This window comes from Puma concolor, chromosome B1, assembly GCF_028749965.1.
Source record: "Puma concolor isolate L17-30 chromosome B1, mPumCon1.1.hap2, whole genome shotgun sequence".
NCBI lineage: Eukaryota > Metazoa > Chordata > Mammalia > Carnivora > Felidae > Puma > Puma concolor.
Window position 1 is genome coordinate 59,590,871 of NC_141670.1, and position 21,075 is coordinate 59,611,945.

Genomic DNA, 21,075 nt, shown 5'->3' on the forward strand with positions numbered 1-21,075 from the left:
AAATTATAATAAAACATAGGACTTTAATATGAAGAATAATTTTCATGTGTGGTAATAGGGTTTTTTCCCCCAAATAATACAGTATTGCCTTTTTCAGTCAACCATATAGACTCATATTGTGAGTGAAATATAAAAAAGATAGATTGAGTTTTTTAAGAGTAGCAGTGCATTTAATAATTAAAATTAAATGAAAAGTAGAATTAGGGAAATTCTGTCTTGGTGAGAGACTATTTTTGAGTGTGAGGAATTCCTTTTTCATTGTGTTTAGCTCTTGTGTATTTCATTTCTGTTTATGTCTTTGTTCTTTTCTTTGGACCTGCCATACAGTTCTATATAGCTTCTTTAAGGGTGGAGACATACTTCCTCCTGGTGGCCATATTGGAATGTTCTTATTCTTAGACATTCCTATAAATAGAGTATAGCAATACTAGCTCAGAAAAGTTATTCAGATAAAAATATATTTTTAGTTCTTCAAAGGTAAGATTTTGAGAACCTAAATGTAAATTTGATAAAATTTGACCATTTATTTTCAAGCTATATAGAATTATGTATGAAATTGCTCTATAGTCAAAATATGTATGTAGTCAGGCCTTTTAATATTTTCCTAACATATGTTAAATCCTTAAATCATTCAGCATATAGAGATGAAATAGTATTTGTATTTATATGTGTTTCAAGAATAGGTAAACAGTTTCATGTGTTTATAAACCTGGCCTCACTATTTGGTAAAATTTTGCATTTTGTCATTTGGTGGAACTGCTGATTAATTTTTTAGCAAAATTAAACAGATACAATTAGCAGATATAATAGAAGCAATTTTACAGTGATAGTTAAAAACATTTTTTGGAGATATAAGCAATGTAGAAAAGTCTTGAATTTATGAACTTAGTGAGAAAATGGCTAGGAAAAATAGCTCCTAAAGCAGTTTATTTTTTTAACTTCACAATGAAACTTTCAGCTCATTGTTCTATTTCTGTTGCAGTATTTTTTTAAGTTTAATTTTGAAAAACTGTTTAGAATGAAATATATATACTACATGTAACTGGGTGATCAATTTTAACAAAATTGTTTGGATTTTTTTTTTAGGTTTTAATTTTTTATCTTATGTAAAACTTTGTTTTGTTTTCTTTTTAATTTTAGTATTGTTTATCATATTGGATCAACTTTCTGAATTAACTCAGTCTAGTGTTTTCTCTTTTAACAATTTAAAAATATGTTATTTTTTTAAAATCTCGGGATCTGGTTCACATTGAAAGCCTTAACATCCAGGTTATAAAAAATATATCCATGATGTTTACTTACATAGAAGGCCCTGCTCCTGTTGTACTGATCAGTTAGTGGTGTGTGTTACCTGGGCTTATAATGACATCTCACTAGTTACTAGAATTACCTTTACATTTTTGTTAACTGATATAGTTTTGTTACTAAGTAATTGGATGAGTTAGTAGGGCAGTCTTTTTGTCTGTATTCTTTGGTTTAGATTTCATTATGTCTGGGTTTCTTTGTGTGTTTTTTATTTCAAGTTCTTATGATCTGTTTAGTTTAGTTGACCCAGGGGAGAGGTTAGTATATATTTGGTTATGAAAAATAACCATTTACTGAAGGCTGGTGAAGATCATTATTATGAAGGTGCCAATAAGTTTCTCTTACACAATGAATCAGGTATCTTAGGTATTAGACTATATACCAGTCATTAACCATATATATGGCAGCCAGACAAATTTTAATATAATACAAACCACATTTTTAATAGTAATATGTGTCATTCTCTTCATTAAAAATATATTCTCTTGATTAAAAGATGTGCTTACGTAGGTACAAAAATGAACAGTGTGAAGAGAATTTAGTAGAGATTTTCCATGTTTTAGCATAATCCCTACTGTACTGAATTTGATTATTTTTGGTCTCATACCAGTTTAACTCATAGCACTTTATCAGTAAACACTTTTGTCTCTGTTACTTTAGATTTCTCTTAAGGTTGAGATTAATACAGAAATATCTCTATTTCATATAAAAAATTTAAGAATATATTTAAGAACATTCACAATTTAAGAATAGAAAGTCAAGATAAAGGGGTTTCAATTCCCTTATGTGGCTTTTGCCATTCTTAACTAAAGATAAATCTGCTAAGTATTCCCTAGAGGTTGCAAAATTTTTCTTTGGCCACATGTCTACAGTTTTAGAGAGTTATGCCAGTACCCTGTTTAAATTGTATATGAATCATGTGTGTATGTGCATAAGCATCAAAAAAGTATAAAAAATGAAATACAGTAAGTTGGAACTATAGGGTATGGGTGACTTTTTAATTTTATTATGAGTTTCCTTAAGGTCTAAGCATCTGCATAGTAATTTTGGAAATAACTTTGCAATAATCTTTAAAAGCATAAATGAAAATTATGTCATAGGCTGAGAAAGGCAGTTGGTTTTATTCTTTAGCAAAGTTAGTTAAATACATGTTATTTCTCCTGTTTATTTATACAGTTAAATTCTCTTTCGATCATTCTTTAAAAATCTTAGGCTTTTTTGAATTTATGATGGCAACTATTTGTCTTTCAGATTTCTGCTTTTTTTAAAAACATTTTTAAAAGTTTATTTACTTATTTTTGAGAGAGAGAGAATGAGAGAGAATGAATATGAGTGGGGACAAGGCAGAGGGAGAAGGAATCCCAAGCAGGCTTTGCACCATCAGTGCAGAGCCTGATGTGGGGCTCGAGCTCACAAACCATGAGATCATGATCTGAGCTGAAACCAGGAGTCAGAGGCTTAACCAACTGAGCCACACAGGCACCCCTCAGGTTTTGCTTCTTACCAACTTCTGTGTCATAAAACTTTATGCAGTGTTGGAGCACTTGGGTAGCTCAGTTGGTTAAGCATCTGACTCTTGATTTCTACTCAGGTAATGATCTCACCATTGTAAAATAGAACCCCATGATGGGCTCTGTGCTCAGCGCAGAGCCTGCTTATGACTCTCTCTCTCTCTCTCTCTCTCTCTCTCTCTCTCTCTCCGTCCCTCCCCTGATTGTGCACACATGTGCATGCACACTCTCTCACGTGCACTCTCTCTGTCTCTCAAAACCAGTAAATTAAAAAAAAAAACAACCTTATGCAATGCAAAAATTTTAAACTCTGATTATGCATAGATGGGCAGTTATTGTTTTTATTCTGCATTCTGGAGATTAAAAACTAGCTCTGGGCAAAGCCAGTTTCTTCATTTTGTTAGGGTCTAAAATCGTAGTTTCAGTGTTTAAGCCAAATAACGTTACTTAGTAGAAACTAAATAAATGTTTGCTGAACTATAATTACTACCATTTATTAGGCACACAACTGTGCACTTTACATAAATTATCACATTTAATCCCTGCAGTAAGGAGACAATGAGTACACACCATTCCCATTTTAGTGAGAAAAAGTTTGAAGTTGAGAGAGGATTAGAAACAATGAAAAATCACAGGTCCCTAGTCAGTGAGATTTGGGGATTTGAGTGTAGAACTGTCCTACTTGAACTGTATTTTATGACCTTCTTAAACAATGAATGGCTGTTCAAACTGGCTACTCTACGAAGGTCACTCTCACCTTCTCCCCTCCCAGGAGTTAGTTCCTTCTCTGGTTTTATTTTGTTTGTTTTTCTCCCAGACCATTTAGCACACATCTCTCTCATTTTATTTCTCTGTAACATACTGATAGATTTATGTGTTTCCCTTTCTTTTATAGTTTATAATCCTTTGAGAGAAATCATCAATTTTGTTTTGTTTTTGTCTTTTGTTTGAAAATTATTGCAGCTAGTTCTGGTCTACAACATACTGGGTTTTTTCCCCAACTTTCTGAGATATAGTTGTGTGACATTGTGTTAAGTATGCAATATACAATGTGATGATTTGACATAGGTATATACTATGAAATGATTACTACAATAAGGTTAGTTAACAAATCACTTCACATAGTTACCATGTGTCTTTCAGTTTGGATATCCGTTATCTGGCACTGTGCTTGGCACTTAATACATATTTTTTAAAATATTTTTTTGTTTTATTTTGAGAGAGAGAGTGTGCACATGCACATTCACGTGAGGGAGGGGCAGAGAGAGAGTGGGGGAGAGAATCCCAAGTAGGCTCCATGCTGTCAGTGCAGAGTCCCACAATGCAGGGCTCAATCCACTGAACTGTGAGATCATGACCTGAGCTAAAATCAAGAGTTGGATGCTTAACGGACTGGGCCACCAAGGCACCCTGACACTTGATACATTTTTGAATATGTTGATTAAATTTTATAAAATATTATATATTTGTTTTCTCACAAAAATCACATCAAGTTTATTTATTAAAATAGCAGAAATCATTTCTTTAAGTGAATTTAAACATTCACAAGATTATACAGTGGATAAATATGATATGTGATTAGAGAAGTAATTACTGATTTAAATAAATATGATAGAATTTGTACATTCAGATTAATGTGTTTCCTTCAAAATAATCATCTAGAGAAATAATATACTTCTCTAAAAATGCTGCTAGTGTTTCAGAACCAATTGGAACTTGTTTCTATTTCCTCAGAATTTGTTACCTTTTTTGAATATACCATATGGAAGGAAGACCATGGTAAAGTTTCAAAATATTTCTATGTCATCTTTCAAGATGACACCCAGATAATACCCAGCTGTGTTAGCTTTAGATTTTTAAAATTATTTATAACATCTTAAATATCAGTATACTTTTCAACGGTGCTGAACTATGGATTAGAGCAATGTTTCTGCCCTTTTTTAATAAAGACTTAATTTTTTTAGAGTAGTTTTAGGTTCACAGGAAAATTGATAGGAAGATACATATTTCCAGTGTATCCCCTGTCCCCTCACATGTATAGCCTCTCCCATTAATCAACATCCTCCTCCAGAGTTGTACATTGTTACAATTGATAAACCTGCATTTATGTATCATCACCCAAGGTCTGTGGTTTATATTACAGTTCCCTCTTGGTACTGTACATTCTGTGGCTTTGGACAAATGTATAATGACATATAACCATCATTACAGTATCATACAGAGTATTTTCACTGCCCTAAAAGTTCTCTGTGCTCTGCCTATTCATTCCTCCTACCACTCCCCTGCGAACCTCTGGTGACCATGCATCTTTGTATTGTCTCCATGGTCTTGCCTTTTCCAGAATGTGATATGGTTGGAATCATACAGTATGTAGCCTTTCAGATTGACTTCTTTCATTTAATAATATGCATTTAAGTTTCCTCTATGACTTTGCATGGCTTGATAGTTCATTTCTTTGTAGCACTAAATAATAATCCATTATGTATCAGTTTTTTGCTTTTTTAAAAAAATCTATTTACTTACTAAAGGACATCTTGATTGCTTCCAAGTTTTGGCAATTATGAATAAAACTGCTGTAAACATCTGTATACAGGTTTTTGTGTGGACATCTGTCTTAAACCCTTTTAGGTAAATACCAAGGATTGTGATTATTGGGTCACATGGTAAGAGTATGTTTAGTTTTGTTGGAAATTGCCAAAGTGTTTCCCAAACCATTGTACCATTTTGAATTCCCATCAGAAATGAATGAGAACTGTTGATCCACCTCCTCAGCAACATTTGGTGTGGTCAGTGGTTTGGATTTTAACCAATGTTGTAGATGTGTAGTGGTATCACATTATTGTTTTAATTTGCAATTCCCAGGGGTGCCTGGGTGGTTCAGTCAGTTGAGCATCTGACTTCGGCTCAGGTCATTATCTCATGGTTTGTGAGTTTGGGCCCCACGTCGGGCTCTATGCTGACGGCTCAGGGCCTGGAGCCTGCTTCCGATTCTGTGTCTCCCTCTGTCTCTGCTCCTCCCCTGCTCACACTCTGTCTCTCAAAAAAAAAAAAAATAAAAAGATTTAAAAAAATTTTGATTTGCAAATCCCAAATGACCTAGGATGTGGAGCATTTTTTTCATTTGCCTGTTTGCCATCTGTATATATTCTTTGGTGAGGTGTCTGTTCAGATCTTTAGTACATTTTTTTAACTGGGTGGGTTTTTTTTTTTTTTTATTGTTGAGTTTTAAGAGCTCTTTGTATATTTTAATTAACAGTGATTTAAGTCTTCATGTCTTTTGCACATGCTTTATCTAAGTCTGTGGTTTATCTTATTCTCTTGACAGTGTCTTTCATGGAGCAAAAGGTTTAAATTTTAGTGAAGTGTCCAGCTTATCAATTCTGTCTTTCCCGGCTTTGCCTTTGGTGTTGTATCTAAAAAGTCTTGTCAAACCCCAAATCATATGGATTTTCTCCTATGTTACCTTCCAGGAGTTTTATAACTTTGCATTTTATGTTTGGGTCTGTAATGAGTGAATTTTTGTGAAGGGTGTATCGTCAGTGTTTGTTGAGATCCTTTTTCTGGGGGTGGGGGGAACAACTGGGTTGTCCAGATGTTCTAGTATCATTTGTCCTTTCTCCTGGCAACTCCTGTCCATTGAGTTGCCTTTGCTCCTTTGTTAAAGTTCATTTGGCTCTATTCGTTTGGGTCTGAGTTATGTTCTATTCCATTGATTTATTTGTCTATTCTTTCACCAGTATTACACTGTCTTAATTACTGTGGTTTTATAGTAAGACTTGAAGAAATTACGTATTATCATTCCTTGAACTTTGTTCTTCAGTATTGTGATGGCTGTTTCCATCTTCTTTTGAAAAACATAGGTATTATGTTAAATGAGAGTTCAGAAGACTAGATAATATAATTGAATTGCTACCTTATATTTACAAGTGCTCAGTAAGTGTTGCATTTGAAATGTATACTCACCAGAAATGTATACTCACCAGAAATATTTGTTTACTGGTTTGAAGGAGAACAAAGTAGGGAACAGACTTGCTGTCATGTTACCATGAGCATACCTGTAAATGCCATTTCCTTATATTGATAAATGGTTCAGTGGTTCAACATGTCTTATTTCATATTGTTTAAAGTCTAAACAGCAAGATAAAAAAAGACACATGTTTGAATATAACTTGTGATATTTTTAATGACATTAAATCTTATTACCTGTACCTTCATTTCTCCCATTCTCCCATTCTTTCATTCTTCCATTATGTTGACATTTTTATAATGAGGGCTCTTATGTTGGGTGATTGATGTTCAAACTTTTAGAGATTACGCAAGCATTTCTTTTTCAAGTTTAAGATTAATAAGTAAAATATTTTTTCTTCCCATCAGATGTTGTAATGAATTAAAATTAAAGTGGAGGAACTGATGTCATAATCTTTTAGAAATCAGGTTTTTTTTAAAAAAATTATTAAACATTGTTAATGCAATGGAAAGGAGTTATTTAGTACTACATGAGACTTGATTATGTTTACATCTCAGGCCAGAGATGTTCTGTCTTTTCTGATCTTTCCTCAGACCTAGCACATTTTCTTACACAATAAAAATTGAGAAATGAAAAAACCGTAACTTTGGATAGAGTAGATAAACAGTGATTTGATAAATACCATTTTATTCTTCATACAAATATAAATTTGCAAATGTATTTACATTTTTTATTATAGTTGGTGGCTAAAGGAGTTAAAAGTTCTGATATGTCTCCGCCACTGGGACAACCTGAAGCAGGTGGCTCTCCATCAAAGCAACAGATGAAATCTGTTATTTCTGTGACTTCAGCTTTGAAAGAAGTGGGTATGGTAAGTTCCCTAAAATTTAGAACTCCTCAAAGCAAAAAGTTATTAGAAGGACTAAATTTAATGAAATTACATTAATTCCTAGTGTTTCATTAAATTTTTTCTAAAAAAAATTACTTGTTAAGATTTTTGTGTATAGTTTACTCTGGGTATTGGAGCCTCATTGCTGATAGGTTTATATCTAGGACCACTTAATACATAAAAATAGATTTAAGTGATTGTCTCTCATTTTCACTTTAAAAGAATATTGAACAAATAAATTATATATAAAAATGTACAGAAAATAGTGCAACAAACATTTGTAATGGAACAAACATTAACAAACACTCTCACAATTAACAGTTTCATTTTTTTAAAGAAAGGTTCATTTTTTAAAAAAATAATGTCTCTTTGGTGCTTAAATTAACTCTAAGAATAAAATCCAAGGCATGTTTACATTTATTTGAAAATCTTTAGCATAACAAATGTTGGAAGATTCAGTATAATTGCACTTACTCCATCAATTATTTCTTTTCCCTTCTACTTATAAATCTCTGTCATGCCAAATGGATAATGAAACAAAGAAATATGGGCAAATAAAAAGCTTAAACTTGGAAGTATGTGTCAGGTATTCGTCTAAAATGTGAAAACTCTGTTGTGGAGTAAAGGAAATAGGCTCATGGTATGGGATTTCAGCCCAGAATTCAACACAGAGAAGGGAGAAGTCTACTGAATCATGTAACACATTAACCTGATTCTCTCCTATCTCATTAATTAATGTCTCTGCCTTTTCATTGCTGGCTGAGTTTCATTAAGTTTTTGCAGACAACACTAATGTTACTGATACACCATTTTTTTTTTATAGCCTTTGTGTTTATCTTGAAAATAAGACTGAGTAGGAAAATACAAGTTTCTTGGTAACTCTCAAGAACTTCGTGTAAGAAATTACTGTTCTTTAAGTAGGTTTAGTCTCTTTTTCTTTCTGATAACGACTTTGCGTGTGCTGCGTTGTTCACTTCAACTTTAGATACCACTGTGTGGTTTCCTTCCTGGTACCCAGTCTCACATCTCAAGTAGCTGTTCATCTCTCTGGTTATAGCAACTGCTAATTCCTGACTACTTTATGGGGTAAAATGCTCTTTGTCTCATTTACATGTATTACTTTAAAACTGACCACTATACTCTTTTGTATTTTCCTCAAATCTTACAAAATTTGAGGTAATCTATGTAATGAAATGGTTTTTCTTTATGTGTTGTCTTGGTAAATATTGCTACTTAAAACTTTGAAAACTGCTGTTTCTTACTCTGCATTTTTCAGATTATTTTTGCTCTCGTAGCATTCATAACTACTAATTTCGTCTTTGCGAGCGTTTAAAAATTCGAGTTGGTCTAGATCACTATGATTATACTAATCAAAGACAGAATTTATATTATTGTTGGTATAAAGGACTCAGAACTCATTACTGTTACTCTCTTTGTTTACTGAGAGAAACCAGTTCTCAATTATGTTTAGTAGTATGGCTGAGCAGGAATATATGTACATGAAACATGAAGACAATTTCAAAATAATACAGCCTATCCTGAGTTACTCTATCCACTAAACTCCCTAGCTCCAATTAAGAGAGTACATCAGTTAATTTTCTTTTTATTTCTACCATTGACATAAAATTACCAAAAATCAGATGACAAAAAGGAAGAGGATTTAGTTAAATATGTGATCAGTAATCTAAAAATAAGACAAATAATTGAGAATTGGCCCTTCTGCTATTAAGTATAATGAAGGAATCTGTGTTAACATTTTACAGGAATAAAAAATTCACAAGGAACAATTTAATAAAAAACAAAAAGTAACAAAAATATGAAAGTTTTTAAGGTAGGCATTTAAAATAACATTATTTCTTACTCTGTAACTGTCTGTGTTTATAGGACAGTAGTTTAACTGATACCCAGGAAACCTCAGAAGACATGCAGAAGACTAACAATGCTATTTCAGTAGGTACAATTTTCAAACTTTCTCAGTCATTTTACTTAATTGTATACATATTAAAGTATAACTTTTTAACTGTTTCAGAGTAAGCGAGAAATACTCCGTAGATTAAATCAAAATCTTAAAGCTCAAGAAGATGAAAAAGGAAAGCAATGTCACTCTGATACATGTGAAGTGGTCGTTAGTGAAGATGCCAAAGAGCCCGAAAAGGAAAAATCGGTTTCATCTGATCGCAAGAAATGGGAGGCGGGAGGGCAACTTGTGATTCCCCTGGATGAGTTAACATTGGACACATCCTTCTCTGCAACTGAAAGTATGTATAAAATCTTAATAATCTGTTTTGGTTTAGCACACATGTAAACTTGAATACTCTGAAAGAACAAACACTTAGAGGGATTGAGAGAGGCTGGAAAATTTCTTTGTATGTGAAAAATGGAGAAAACTATTCAACCTTACGAATAGCAAGGATTTGGGGGCACCAGGGTGGCTTAGTTGGTTGAGCATTTCACTTCAGCTCAGGTCATGATCTCATGGCTTCTGGGTTTGAGCCCCACGTCGGGCTCTGTGCTGACAGCTCAGAGCCTGGAGCCCACTTTGGATTCTCTGTCTCCCTGTCTGTCTGCCCCTCCCCTGCTCATGCTCTGTCTCTCTCTCACCTTCAAAATAAATAAACATTAAAAAAAAAAAAAAAGAGTAGCAAGGATTTTTATTACAAAAGTGTGTGGTATGAGAGAAGGAACTAATGATACATATGTAAATTGTATTACTTTAACTCTTTCTACTATGTTATATTAATCTTTTACCAGGAATAATTCTTGATGAGAACCAAAATGGCAGCCTTTGACAGAATCTCAGAAAGGTCCTTTAAGTATTTAGCCAGGAGTATTGAAAATATCTCACTTAATGATTCATCTATTCAGCAATAATTATTGAGCAGCTACCATTTTCTTGCATTGTCCTATGCACCAGAGGGAGATACAATAATAAATAAAAACCTGTGCTCTTGTGGAGCTTACGTACTAAAAGGGCAAGTCTGATTATCAACCAACTAAATATTTTTAAAAAAAAAAATTTAATGCTTATTTATCTTTAAGAGAGAGAGAGAGAGAGAGCAAAGAGAAGGGTAGAGAGAAAGGGAGACACAGAATCCAAGGCAGGCTCCAGGCTCTTAGCTGTCAGCACAGAGCCTGATAGGGCCCAAACCCATGAACTGCAAGATCATGACCTGAGCCAAAGTCAGACACTTAACCGACTAAGCCTCTCAACAAAATATAGTTTTAAGTAATTTTTTTAATGGACTCTTTTCATAGAATTCTTTCTTGCACTGGAGAAAAGCTCAAAGAATCCAACCTGTGGTGTCTTTTATTTTGTTTACTTATTCAGTAGTTCTTCATGGAGTCTTATTAAATGCCGCACACTCCTCAGCAATGAAGATACTATAATGGTTGAGACATAGTCCCTCCCCTTAAGGAGCTTAGGGTCTAGTGGAAAGGGAGACAAATATAGAGGCAATTATAGTTCACAAGGAATATACTAGAAATAATCCTGGCTACTGCCAGAATGTGTCGGGACATAAGTCTATCTTGGGGAAGCCAAGGAAATGATTTCTGAAAAAAGGGATGAGCTGAGGGATAAGTAGTTAGCTAAACCAAAAGCTGAACCAAATATTGTAGGCGTAGAGTATCCAGGACCCAGGTGAGAGAGGGTGTGTAATTCAGGGAACTTGGTATAGTTCAGCATGGATTACTAACTTTCAGAAGTCAAGACAAAGAGTGGCAAGTAAAAAGCCATGGAAGAAGTAAGCAGGGCAAATCATGAAGGGTACTGTACCTTGGCTCTCTCAAACATTATGAACTTATTCTGAATGCAGAGAACAGTTTTTGAAGCAGGGATTAGCAAATGTTTTCTGTAAATGGCCAGATAGTGAATATTTTAGACTTTGCAGGCCATAGGAGCTCTGTTGCAACTTCTCTATTCTGTCACTGTTGTGTAAACCCAGCAAGAGACAATATGCAAAGGTATTAGCATGGCTGTTTCCAATAAAATTTTGTTTAGGCACACTGAAATTTGAATTGATTAAAATTTTCTTTAAACCTTCTATTTCTATTCTCAGACTTGCTATTTTTTCATTGCCGTAAAGTACATTCATATCATGATTATTTCCTGGAACATTTTTATAATAACTTTTAAAATCTTTGTTAGATAATTCCAATATCTGTGTTATATCTGTGCTCATTATTAATCATTAGCCATCTTTCATGAGAGTTAAAATTTTCCTGGTTCTTCTTTTTCTGAGTAACTTTGAAATATGTCCTGGACATTTTGAATATTCCCTTATGAGACTCTAGGCCTTATTTAAATCCTGTGGAGAATGTTCATATTTTTGCTTTAGCAGGCAGCTGACCCAGTTAGGTCACAAGTTTCTATCTGCCTCCCGTGGCCTGTGGTTCTAATATCAGTTCATTTTTCAAAGCCTGTCAATGCTGTTTTGGTCTACTAGCATGTGTATCATCCAGTGACTGGGCTGGGGACCTTGGCAGTTATCTTTTTGTTAATTCAATTTTCAAAGTTTTGGATATACTGAATAGGATCAAATCCATGGGTGTGCATATGGCAGGTGAGCCCAGATGATAATAAACAACTTTATGGGGTTGCTTTCTTGAGTTCCTTTGTCTTTATTATCTTCCTGGGATTTTCTCGTTGCCCAGGGCTTCTCTCTTTGGTTATCTGGTCAGAAAACGGAGGCTTTACTTACTTTGTTCTATTGTATACTCAGAGCCACGTGGCTAGAAGACAGAGAAAAATAGCAATGGGAACTTAGCTGCATCTTCTAGGTACCACATCTCTACCAAACAGAAAGGAAGCTTCCTCGTCCTCAGTTTGATCCTCTGTGTGTTCTGATTACCAACTACTGCTCTTGTCACTATGGGGTTTTTGGGGAGGAGAAAGGAGATGACAAAGTAAAGAAAGAAAAGAAAAGCATTGAAGGATTTACTCACGCCAAGTAGTAGGATTTCCCTTCCCCATTCCTCGAGCTGGAAGTGGAAGGCCTGTCCTAGAACTCTCTCTCAAACCCGGTGCCATTTATGGATATCTGACATGCTGAATCCTGACAGGGTAATGTCTCCTTCCGTAATCCATCTGCTACTCTTTCTAAGAGTTCTCAAATAGCCACTTCATATATTTTGTTCTGGTTTTCGTAGCTGTATTCAGTAGGAGACACAGGGTAATATGTGCTTACTCCATCTTCCCAGGAACTGAACTCATTTAATTATCCTTTAAAGAGATTTAAATACCTTTTAAAGAAAGAAAGTCTTTTTGTATTTATCTATGTAGTTACCATTTCTGATGTTCTTAACTTCTTTGTTTGAAAGGATTTCTTTTAACATTTCTTGTGATGCAGGTGATAGATTATTTCAACTTTTGTACACTGAAAAGTATTTCACCTGAATTTTTAAAAGGTATTTTCTCCAAGTATAGAGTTCTAGATTGGCAGTATTGTCTTCCAGTGCTTTAAAGATGTTGCACCATTGTCTTCTCACTTGCATTATTTCTGACAAGAAATCTGATTCTTAGTTCCTTCTGCATAGCACAGCGTTTTTCTCTGACTGCTTTTAAGATTTATCATTATTGGGGCGCCTGGGTGGCGCAGTCGGTTAAGCGTCCGACTTCAGCCAGGTCACGATCTCGCAGTCCGTGGGTTCGAGCCCCGCGTCGGGCTCTGGGCTGATGGCTCAGAGCCTGGAGCCAGTTTCCGATTCTGTGTCTCCCTCTCTCTCTGCCCCTCCCCCATTCATGCTCTGTCTCTCTCTGTCCTAAAAAATAAATCAACGTTGAAAAAAAAAATTAAAAAAAAAAAGATTTATCATTATTATTGATTTAGAGCAATTTGATTGTGAAGAGCCTTATTGTACTTTCTTCTTGTTCTTTTCCCTGGGGTTCATTGAGCTCTTTGGTCTATTGATATATAGTTTTCATCAAATTGGAAGTTTCTTTGTTATTATTTCTTCAAATGTTTTTTTGGGCCTCCTCTCCCCTCCTTTGGGTACTATAATTTCGTGTTTATTAAGCAGCTCAAAGCTGTCAGTCTTATAGCTCAGTGATGCTCTTTTTCATTTTTTAGATTCTTTTTTCAGTGTGTTTTGTTCTAGATAGTTTCTATTATTCTATCTTCAAACACACTTATTTTTCTTTTCTGCATTGCCTAAGCTATTAATTCCATCCAATATATTTTTCATCTCAAATAATGTAGTTTTCATCTCTAGAGGTTCACATTTTGTTTTTTTTATCTACCATATCTCTACTTATCTTTTTGACCATATCTACTTATCTCTTGACTGTACTTATGGAGTACAGTTGTAAAAACTTTATTAATGTCCTTGTCTGCTAATTCTAGTATCTCTCTCAGTTCTGGCTGATCTATTTTTCCCCTTGTTATGGGTCATATTCTTCTTCTTTGCATCATAGGCATTTTTTGATTGGAGACCAGACATTGAGAATATTGCTTGTTGAGTGATAGATATTTTTGTGTTTCTATAATTATTCTGGAGCTTTGTTCTGAAGGTAGTTAAGTTAGGTGGGCTCAGTTTTATCCATTCATGTCTTGTTTTTGAGATTTGCTAGGTGAAATCAGAGCCATGTTTAGTCTAGTGCTAATTTCTTTTCCTCTACAGAGATAAAACCCTTCTGTGTACCCAGTGCACCATGAATTATGACATTTTCCAATCTGGCTTCTGGAAACAGGGAATATTTCATGTCCTATTTTCTCTATAATCTTTTTGGGTGGTTCTATTCCTACCTTGGGTGGTTTTCTCACATATTTGCTTGTCTCACAGCTCTGCTGATATGTAAGGGCTACCCTCATAAACCTCTATAATCCTCTTTCTACTTTCCTTGGTCTTCCAAAAATCTCATTCCTGTCTTCCAAACTTGAGGTAGCCTCTTGTCTGGGTTCCCCTTTCGGACCTGCAGTTTAGAAACTCTGAAGGCAGCAAGCTTGAATACTCATAGGGACCATCTTGTTTGTTTCTTTTTACTCAGTGGTCTGTGTTCTTTATTACATTTTGTCCAGTGTCTTAAATCTGTTGTTTGTGTATTTTGTCCAATTGGTTTGGATATTTAGGCAATAGCATAACTAGTTACCTTAGTCCATCTCACTCAGAAGTGGAAGTCCTTCAGACCATTTTTTAGAGGTCTAGGCAAAAATCATTGATGAACATAACTAAGTTACTGAAAGGTAATAAAGAGAAGAGGACATATTTAAGAGATACTAGGGGACAGACTTGTAAGGGCTTCCTGTGAAACTCTTCTAAGAGTTTGTCAGAGAAAGGAGAACTTTGAAAAGAAAATGAGAAACAATCAGAGTTAGGAAAGTTGATGGGTTTAAAAGGAAGAAGAGTACTTCAGGAAGAGAAATGACAAGTTTAGTGCTAAAAAATTTACCCTGGATTTGTCTGGAAAGAGGCATTGTGATCTTGATAAAAGTAGTGTCATTAGAGTGTTAGGGACAGCAATAGAATCCAGGAGTTAAGAAATGAGTGGAAGGTGAGGAAGTATAACAGAGAGAGAGAGGGAGGGGGAGAGTTTACAACCTTTTAAGGAAGCTGAGCTGTAAAGGAGAAGAAAGATGTAAAGTGTTATTACTTGGGATATAGAATCACGGTAACCTTAGAGACCTGAAAATTATGCTAATTAGAAGGGCAAAATTTTTAAATCTAGTTGATTTTGTTGCACTTAGAATAAAAATCTGAAGCCCTTTTCATAATTTACAAGGCTCTCCTGTGGTTCCCTCTGTATCCTCACTCTGTCCATTTTTTTCTACCTATACTCACTTCTTAATTTTCACTTCTTAAAACACGCCAAACTCTTTCTTTTTCACAATCCTCTTCCCCTTGTCTCTCTTCTAAGTTCTTTGCGTGGCTGCCTCTTTCTTTTTCTTTTTTTTTTTTTTCTGTCCCTGTTGTTCAACTTTCACCCCATTTCTGAAGTCCTCTTTATAGCAGAGCTCCTCAAAGCATTACCTTTTTACAACTCCAGTTCCTTTTTTTCCATTCTCCCTGAACTTTCCCTCTCTACTGCATGCATCAAAACCCTTCTAAGTGTTTCCAAAGATGCTCATGTTGGTAGTTAACTATCCTTATTTTATGTACCTGCAGCATTTGATGTACTGGATTATTGTCCACTGTCTCTATCCCATTTTTCTTGAAACCCTTTGTTCAATTTTCAGCACTCTATTAAAAGTAGACCTCTTCTAAGATTATTTTCTAAATTATAGGATATTATTATTTTTAAGGAACTAATTACATGCTGTAATTATTTTCTTCATTTGTTTAATATATTTTACCTATGTTCCTTTTTGTAATATAAACTTTTAAAATAAGTTTGTCTGACTTGTATTGCATGTTTTATGTTTCCTATCATGTAGCACAGACTTTATGAATGAAGAGTGGTCATTAATTACATATATATGATGTTAAACACAACTGATGTTGTGAGATCTCTCAGGTGATGAGGCTGTAAATAATTTAGAGCACTTCTGAGGCAATAAACTATCACCAGTATGACAGGATGGGATAGAGGCAAAGGTAGAGGAATGCAAGCAAGTCTTATACAAGATAAAAGAAATCTCTGCCATGTTTTCTTAAAAAGTAGGAAAAAAGGTCATATGCAGACCATACAACAATTGAGTAATCTTGAATGATCAGATAGCCCTATCTCAGAAAAATATATGAGGACATATGAGGACCTTATTACCTTATTAAAAGCACTTTTATATGGAAAATAGCATGAGATTGAGAATACTGTAACATAAATAATACTTTGTCTCATGAGTTCAAAAATCATGTTTAACTTGAGTAGGCAAAGTATTTAATGTGGTAAGTTTTTACATAGTATAAACAGTGTATAAAATTATTCTTCACCTCAACGTATACTCCATTTCCATCCCTGTTACCAGGTAACCACAGATACAGTTTATTGTTTATCCCTCTGAGCTCCTTCATATGTGCATGTGTGTGGGTGAGCGTTATGTGTGTGTGTGTGTGTGTGTGTGTGTGTGTGTGTGTGTGTGTGTAGACACATATATATATACATACATACATACATACATACATACATACATACATACATACTATATCTTCTTTACCAGTTCATCAGTCGATGGACATTTGGGCTCTTTCCATAATTTGGTTCTTGTTGATAGTGCTGCTATAAACATTGGGGGGCATGTGCCCCTTCAAATCAGCATTTTTGTATCCTTTGGATAAAGTAGTAGTGCTATTGCTGGGTTGTAGAGCAGTTCTATTTGTAATTTTTTGAGGAAATTCCATATTGTTTTCCAGAGTGACTATACCAGTTTGCATTGCCGTCAGCAGTGGTAGAGAATCTTAAGCAGGCTCCATGTGGAACCCGCTGTAAGGCTCAATCTCACAACCATGAGATCATGACCTGAGCCAGAAGGAATCGGATGCTTAACTGACTGAGCCACCCAGGCACCCCTATTTTTTGATGCAATTTAAAGTTCATTGCAGATATTGGTACACTTTGTCCTAAGTACTTCATAACATACATATCATTAAACAGAGTTCAATATTTTTTTAGAAGTTTTTTTCTTTTTAATGTTAAATTTAAATACAGTGAAATGCAAATATTTTAAATGAACATTTGCTGAGTTTTAACACAAGCCTATATCTATGTAACCCAAACCTCTAGAACATCACCATCTTCCCAAACAAAAAGTTTCATACCTCTTCCTGGTCAGTTTCTGCTTCTAGCAGAAGTCCCAGAGGAGAATTTTTCTGAATTTTTTCTTAGATTAATTTTCTTTATTCTAAATATATATATATATATATATATATATATATATATATATATATATATATATATAAAATAATTATTATTTTTATTTATTTATTTATTTTGAGAAAGAGAGAGACAGAGTGTTAGCAAGGGAGGGGCAGAGACAGAGGGAGACACAGAATCTGAAGCAGGCTCCAGGCTCTGAGCTGTCAGCACAGAGCCTGATGCAGCGCTTGAACCCATAAAATGTGAGTTCATGACCTGAACCAAAATCAGACACTCAACCAACTGAGCCACTGAGGTGCCCCTAACTTTCTCTATTCTAGAGTTTCATTTACACACTGTAACGGTTTGTATTCTTTTGTGTTTAGCTTGTTAAATTCAGCATAATGCTTTTTGAGATTAATCTGCATTGTGATTATCAATAGTTCAGTTTTTAGAAAATTATTTTTTTAATTTACTTTGTTATTAATAAAGTCACTTTTACTTTTTTTTACTCAATATTAGCTGGTATATCTTTATCCAGCCCCCCCCTTCCCCTTTTAGTCTTTTTGTGTCTATATATCTAAAGTAGGTTTCTTGCAGCCAGCATGTTGTTAGGTTTGCTTTTTAAATCCATTCTTAAAATCTTTAACTCGGTTGTTTAGACCATTTATACTCAATGTGGATGTTAAGATGGTTGGATCTAAAAATCACATTTTGCCATTTGTTTTTTTGTTTGTCTTATCCATTCTTTGTTTCCTTTGCCCTTTTGTTTTTCTTTTGGATTGAGTATTTTTATGATTTCATTTTATCTCTGTTATTGTTCAGTTTACTGTTATTTTAGTGTTTGCTTTAGACATTATAGCACACATCTTTAAGTTACAGTCTATCTTCCAGAGATTGATTACATTTCTCATATAGCATAAGAACCTTCCAACAGTATACTTAGATTTGTTTCCTCCCAGTCTTTATGCTGTGTCTTTGTTTGTTTGTTTGTTTACCTTATGTGATAAACCCCACAATACATTATGGTCATTTATCCTTGAAGGAATTTTAAATAATAATAGAAACAGTCTTTTGTATCTACCCATGTAGTTACTGTTTCCAACAGTCTTCATAATATTTGTATAAATGAGATTTCCATGTGTTACCATTTTTCTTCTGCCCGAAGGACTTTAACCTTTCTTGTTATGTAGTCCTGCTGGTGATGATGAGTTCTTTCAGCTCTTGTATGTCTGTAAAAGTGTTTATTTTGCCTTTCTTTTGCAAAGATTTTTTTGGTGGGATAGAATTCTACCTTGACATTTTTTTCTTTTAGTACTTCATGATATTGCTCCAATGTCTTCCAGTTTGCATTTCTTGTGGTGAGAATCTTCTATCATCCTTGTTATTCCTCTGTATGTAATATGTTTTTTTTCTCCTTGATGTTTTTAGCTTTTTTCCCTAAGCCTTGGTTTTAGTAAATTTGATAATTATGTGCCTTGATGTCATTTTCTTCATGTTTCTTTTGCTTGGGTTTTGTTGAGCTTCTTGGATTTGTGAGTGGTTTTCATCAAATTTGGATAATTTTGGCCATTATTTTTTCTAGCGTTTTTTTGTCTTTTCTAGAAGTTCATATGGAGCTTGTTAATGTTTTCTTTTTCTCTAGTTTTTATCACTTGTCTCTGTAGCTTAATAAACATACAGAATTTATTTATGAAAATTATAAACATCCTCTCTACTAATTAGGTCATCTGTAATTTTTAGGTTGATATTAATTGGTTGAAATTTTTTCCTCTTTATTAAAGGTTGAATTATTTTGCTTCTGTGCATGGCTTGGTCATTTTTTGTTTGGTAGCTAAAGCATGAATTTTACCTAGATGGGTGGCTATATATTTTTATATTCCTATAAATATTCTTGACTTTTGTTCTGGGATACAGTTCAGTTATGTATAAATAGATTGACCGTTTTAGGTTGTGGTTTTAATCTTTATTAGGTAGAACTAGAGCAATATCTATGGCTAATCTTTCTCCTTTTACTGAGTCTGAAACCTTTCTGAATAATCTACCTGATGACTTGTGAATTAAGAAGACATTTTTTTCTGACTGGTGGGAAGAGGGACAATTTTTGACCCTGTTTGAACTGCAAGTATTATTCCCTATACTCCATTTGGATGATCTTTTCCCTAGACTACAGTAATTTACCATGTGTGTGCTAATTCCAGAGACCTCTTTATAGTTCTGAGTTCTCTTTGTGTAGCTTTCTATTCCTTAGTACTCTATCCTTCCAACATGAGCCACTTTTACCTCCTAGACTTACAATTCTGTTACCTCAGCTCAGACCATCAACTCCACCTGGTTTTCCCTTCCTGCATCAAAGGGAACAAAGTTCATATTGTTTCATATGGACATTTAGTTTGTCCAGTTTTGTTTATTACTTTCTCCATATTGTTTTGGCACCTCTGTCAAGTAGCACATGGCTGTAAGTAATGGGCCTATTTATGGGTTTTCCACTTTATAACTATCCTTTTAAAAGTTAGTTCCCTACTGGGAATCATTTTTGCTTTCTAAAACTGATTATTACCTGCTAATTTGTAGATTCTTTCAAGGAACTGGTACATACAAATTTGTATCAACATTTTGTATTTGGTTACCATTAAATTTTAAATGACTTATATATACTGTAATATGTGAGATTGCATCTTGTCTATTAATGCTTTGAGCATTCTTACAAAAGGCTTCAATAGCTAATTTCCCATTTTTTTGCTCTGCTAAATTTTATTTAAAAATTTTTTAATGTTTATTTTTGAGAGAGAGAGAGACAGAGTACAAGCAGGGGAGGAGCAGAGAGAGAGGGAGACAGAATCTGAAGCAGGCTCTAGGCTCTGAGCTGTCAGCACAGAGCCTGAAGGGGGGTTCAAACCTATGAACCATCAGATCATGACCTGAGCTGAAGTTGGATGCTTAACAAACTGAGCCGCCCAGGTGCCCCTCTGTTTTTATTTTCCTTCAAACTACAGAGTTTAATTTGTAACTATTTTATTTACTTTTTTTTATTGAAACATAGTTGACATGAAATATATTACTTTCAGGTGTGCAGCATGGTGATTCAACATTTATATAAATTACGAAGTAACCACCAAGATCTATCTAACTTACCATCTGTCACCATACAAAGTTGTTACATGTAATTGACTATATTTTCTTTGCTATACATTGTATCCCCTTGTTTTATTTATTTTATAACCAAAAGTTTGTACCTTTCAATCCCCTTCTCCTATTTTCCCTATCTTCCCTACTCCCTCCACTCTAGCAACCAGCAGATTATTCTCTGTATCCATGAGCCTGTTTCTCTTTTGCTTTATTCATTTGTTTAGTTTTTTGGATTCCACATATAAATGAAGTCATACAGTATTTGTTTTTCTTTCTCTGACTTACTTCATTTAGCATAATACCCTCTGTGTGCATCCATGTTGTTGGAAATGGCAAGATTTCATTCTTTTTTTGTGGCTGAGTAATTTCCTTTGTGTGTGTGTGTGTGTGTGTGTGTGTGTGTGTGTGTGTGTGTGTGTGTGTATATATATATATATATATATATATATAGTTGATCCTGAACAATTCAGGTGTTAGGGGCCCTGACCACCCCTGTGTGGTCTGAAATCTGCATATTACTTTTGATTCCCCAGACATTTAATTGCTA

The 21,075-nt window shown here is 34.3% G+C and overlaps 1 protein-coding gene across 9 annotated transcripts in view; it reads left to right on the forward strand.

The window, feature by feature from the left end:
- Window positions 1-21,075, forward strand: part of NEK1 (NIMA related kinase 1) — a 237,355-nt gene that overhangs the window by 145,249 nt on the left and 71,031 nt on the right. For all 9 annotated transcript variants that reach the window (XM_086703869.1, XM_086703870.1, XM_086703872.1 and 6 more), the window contains 3 exons: window positions 7,523-7,654; window positions 9,557-9,622; window positions 9,702-9,930. In XM_086703869.1, the coding sequence (XP_086559995.1) occupies window positions 7,523-7,654; window positions 9,557-9,622; window positions 9,702-9,930 (427 nt within the window). The remainder of the gene's footprint in view (window positions 1-7,522; window positions 7,655-9,556; window positions 9,623-9,701; window positions 9,931-21,075) is intronic.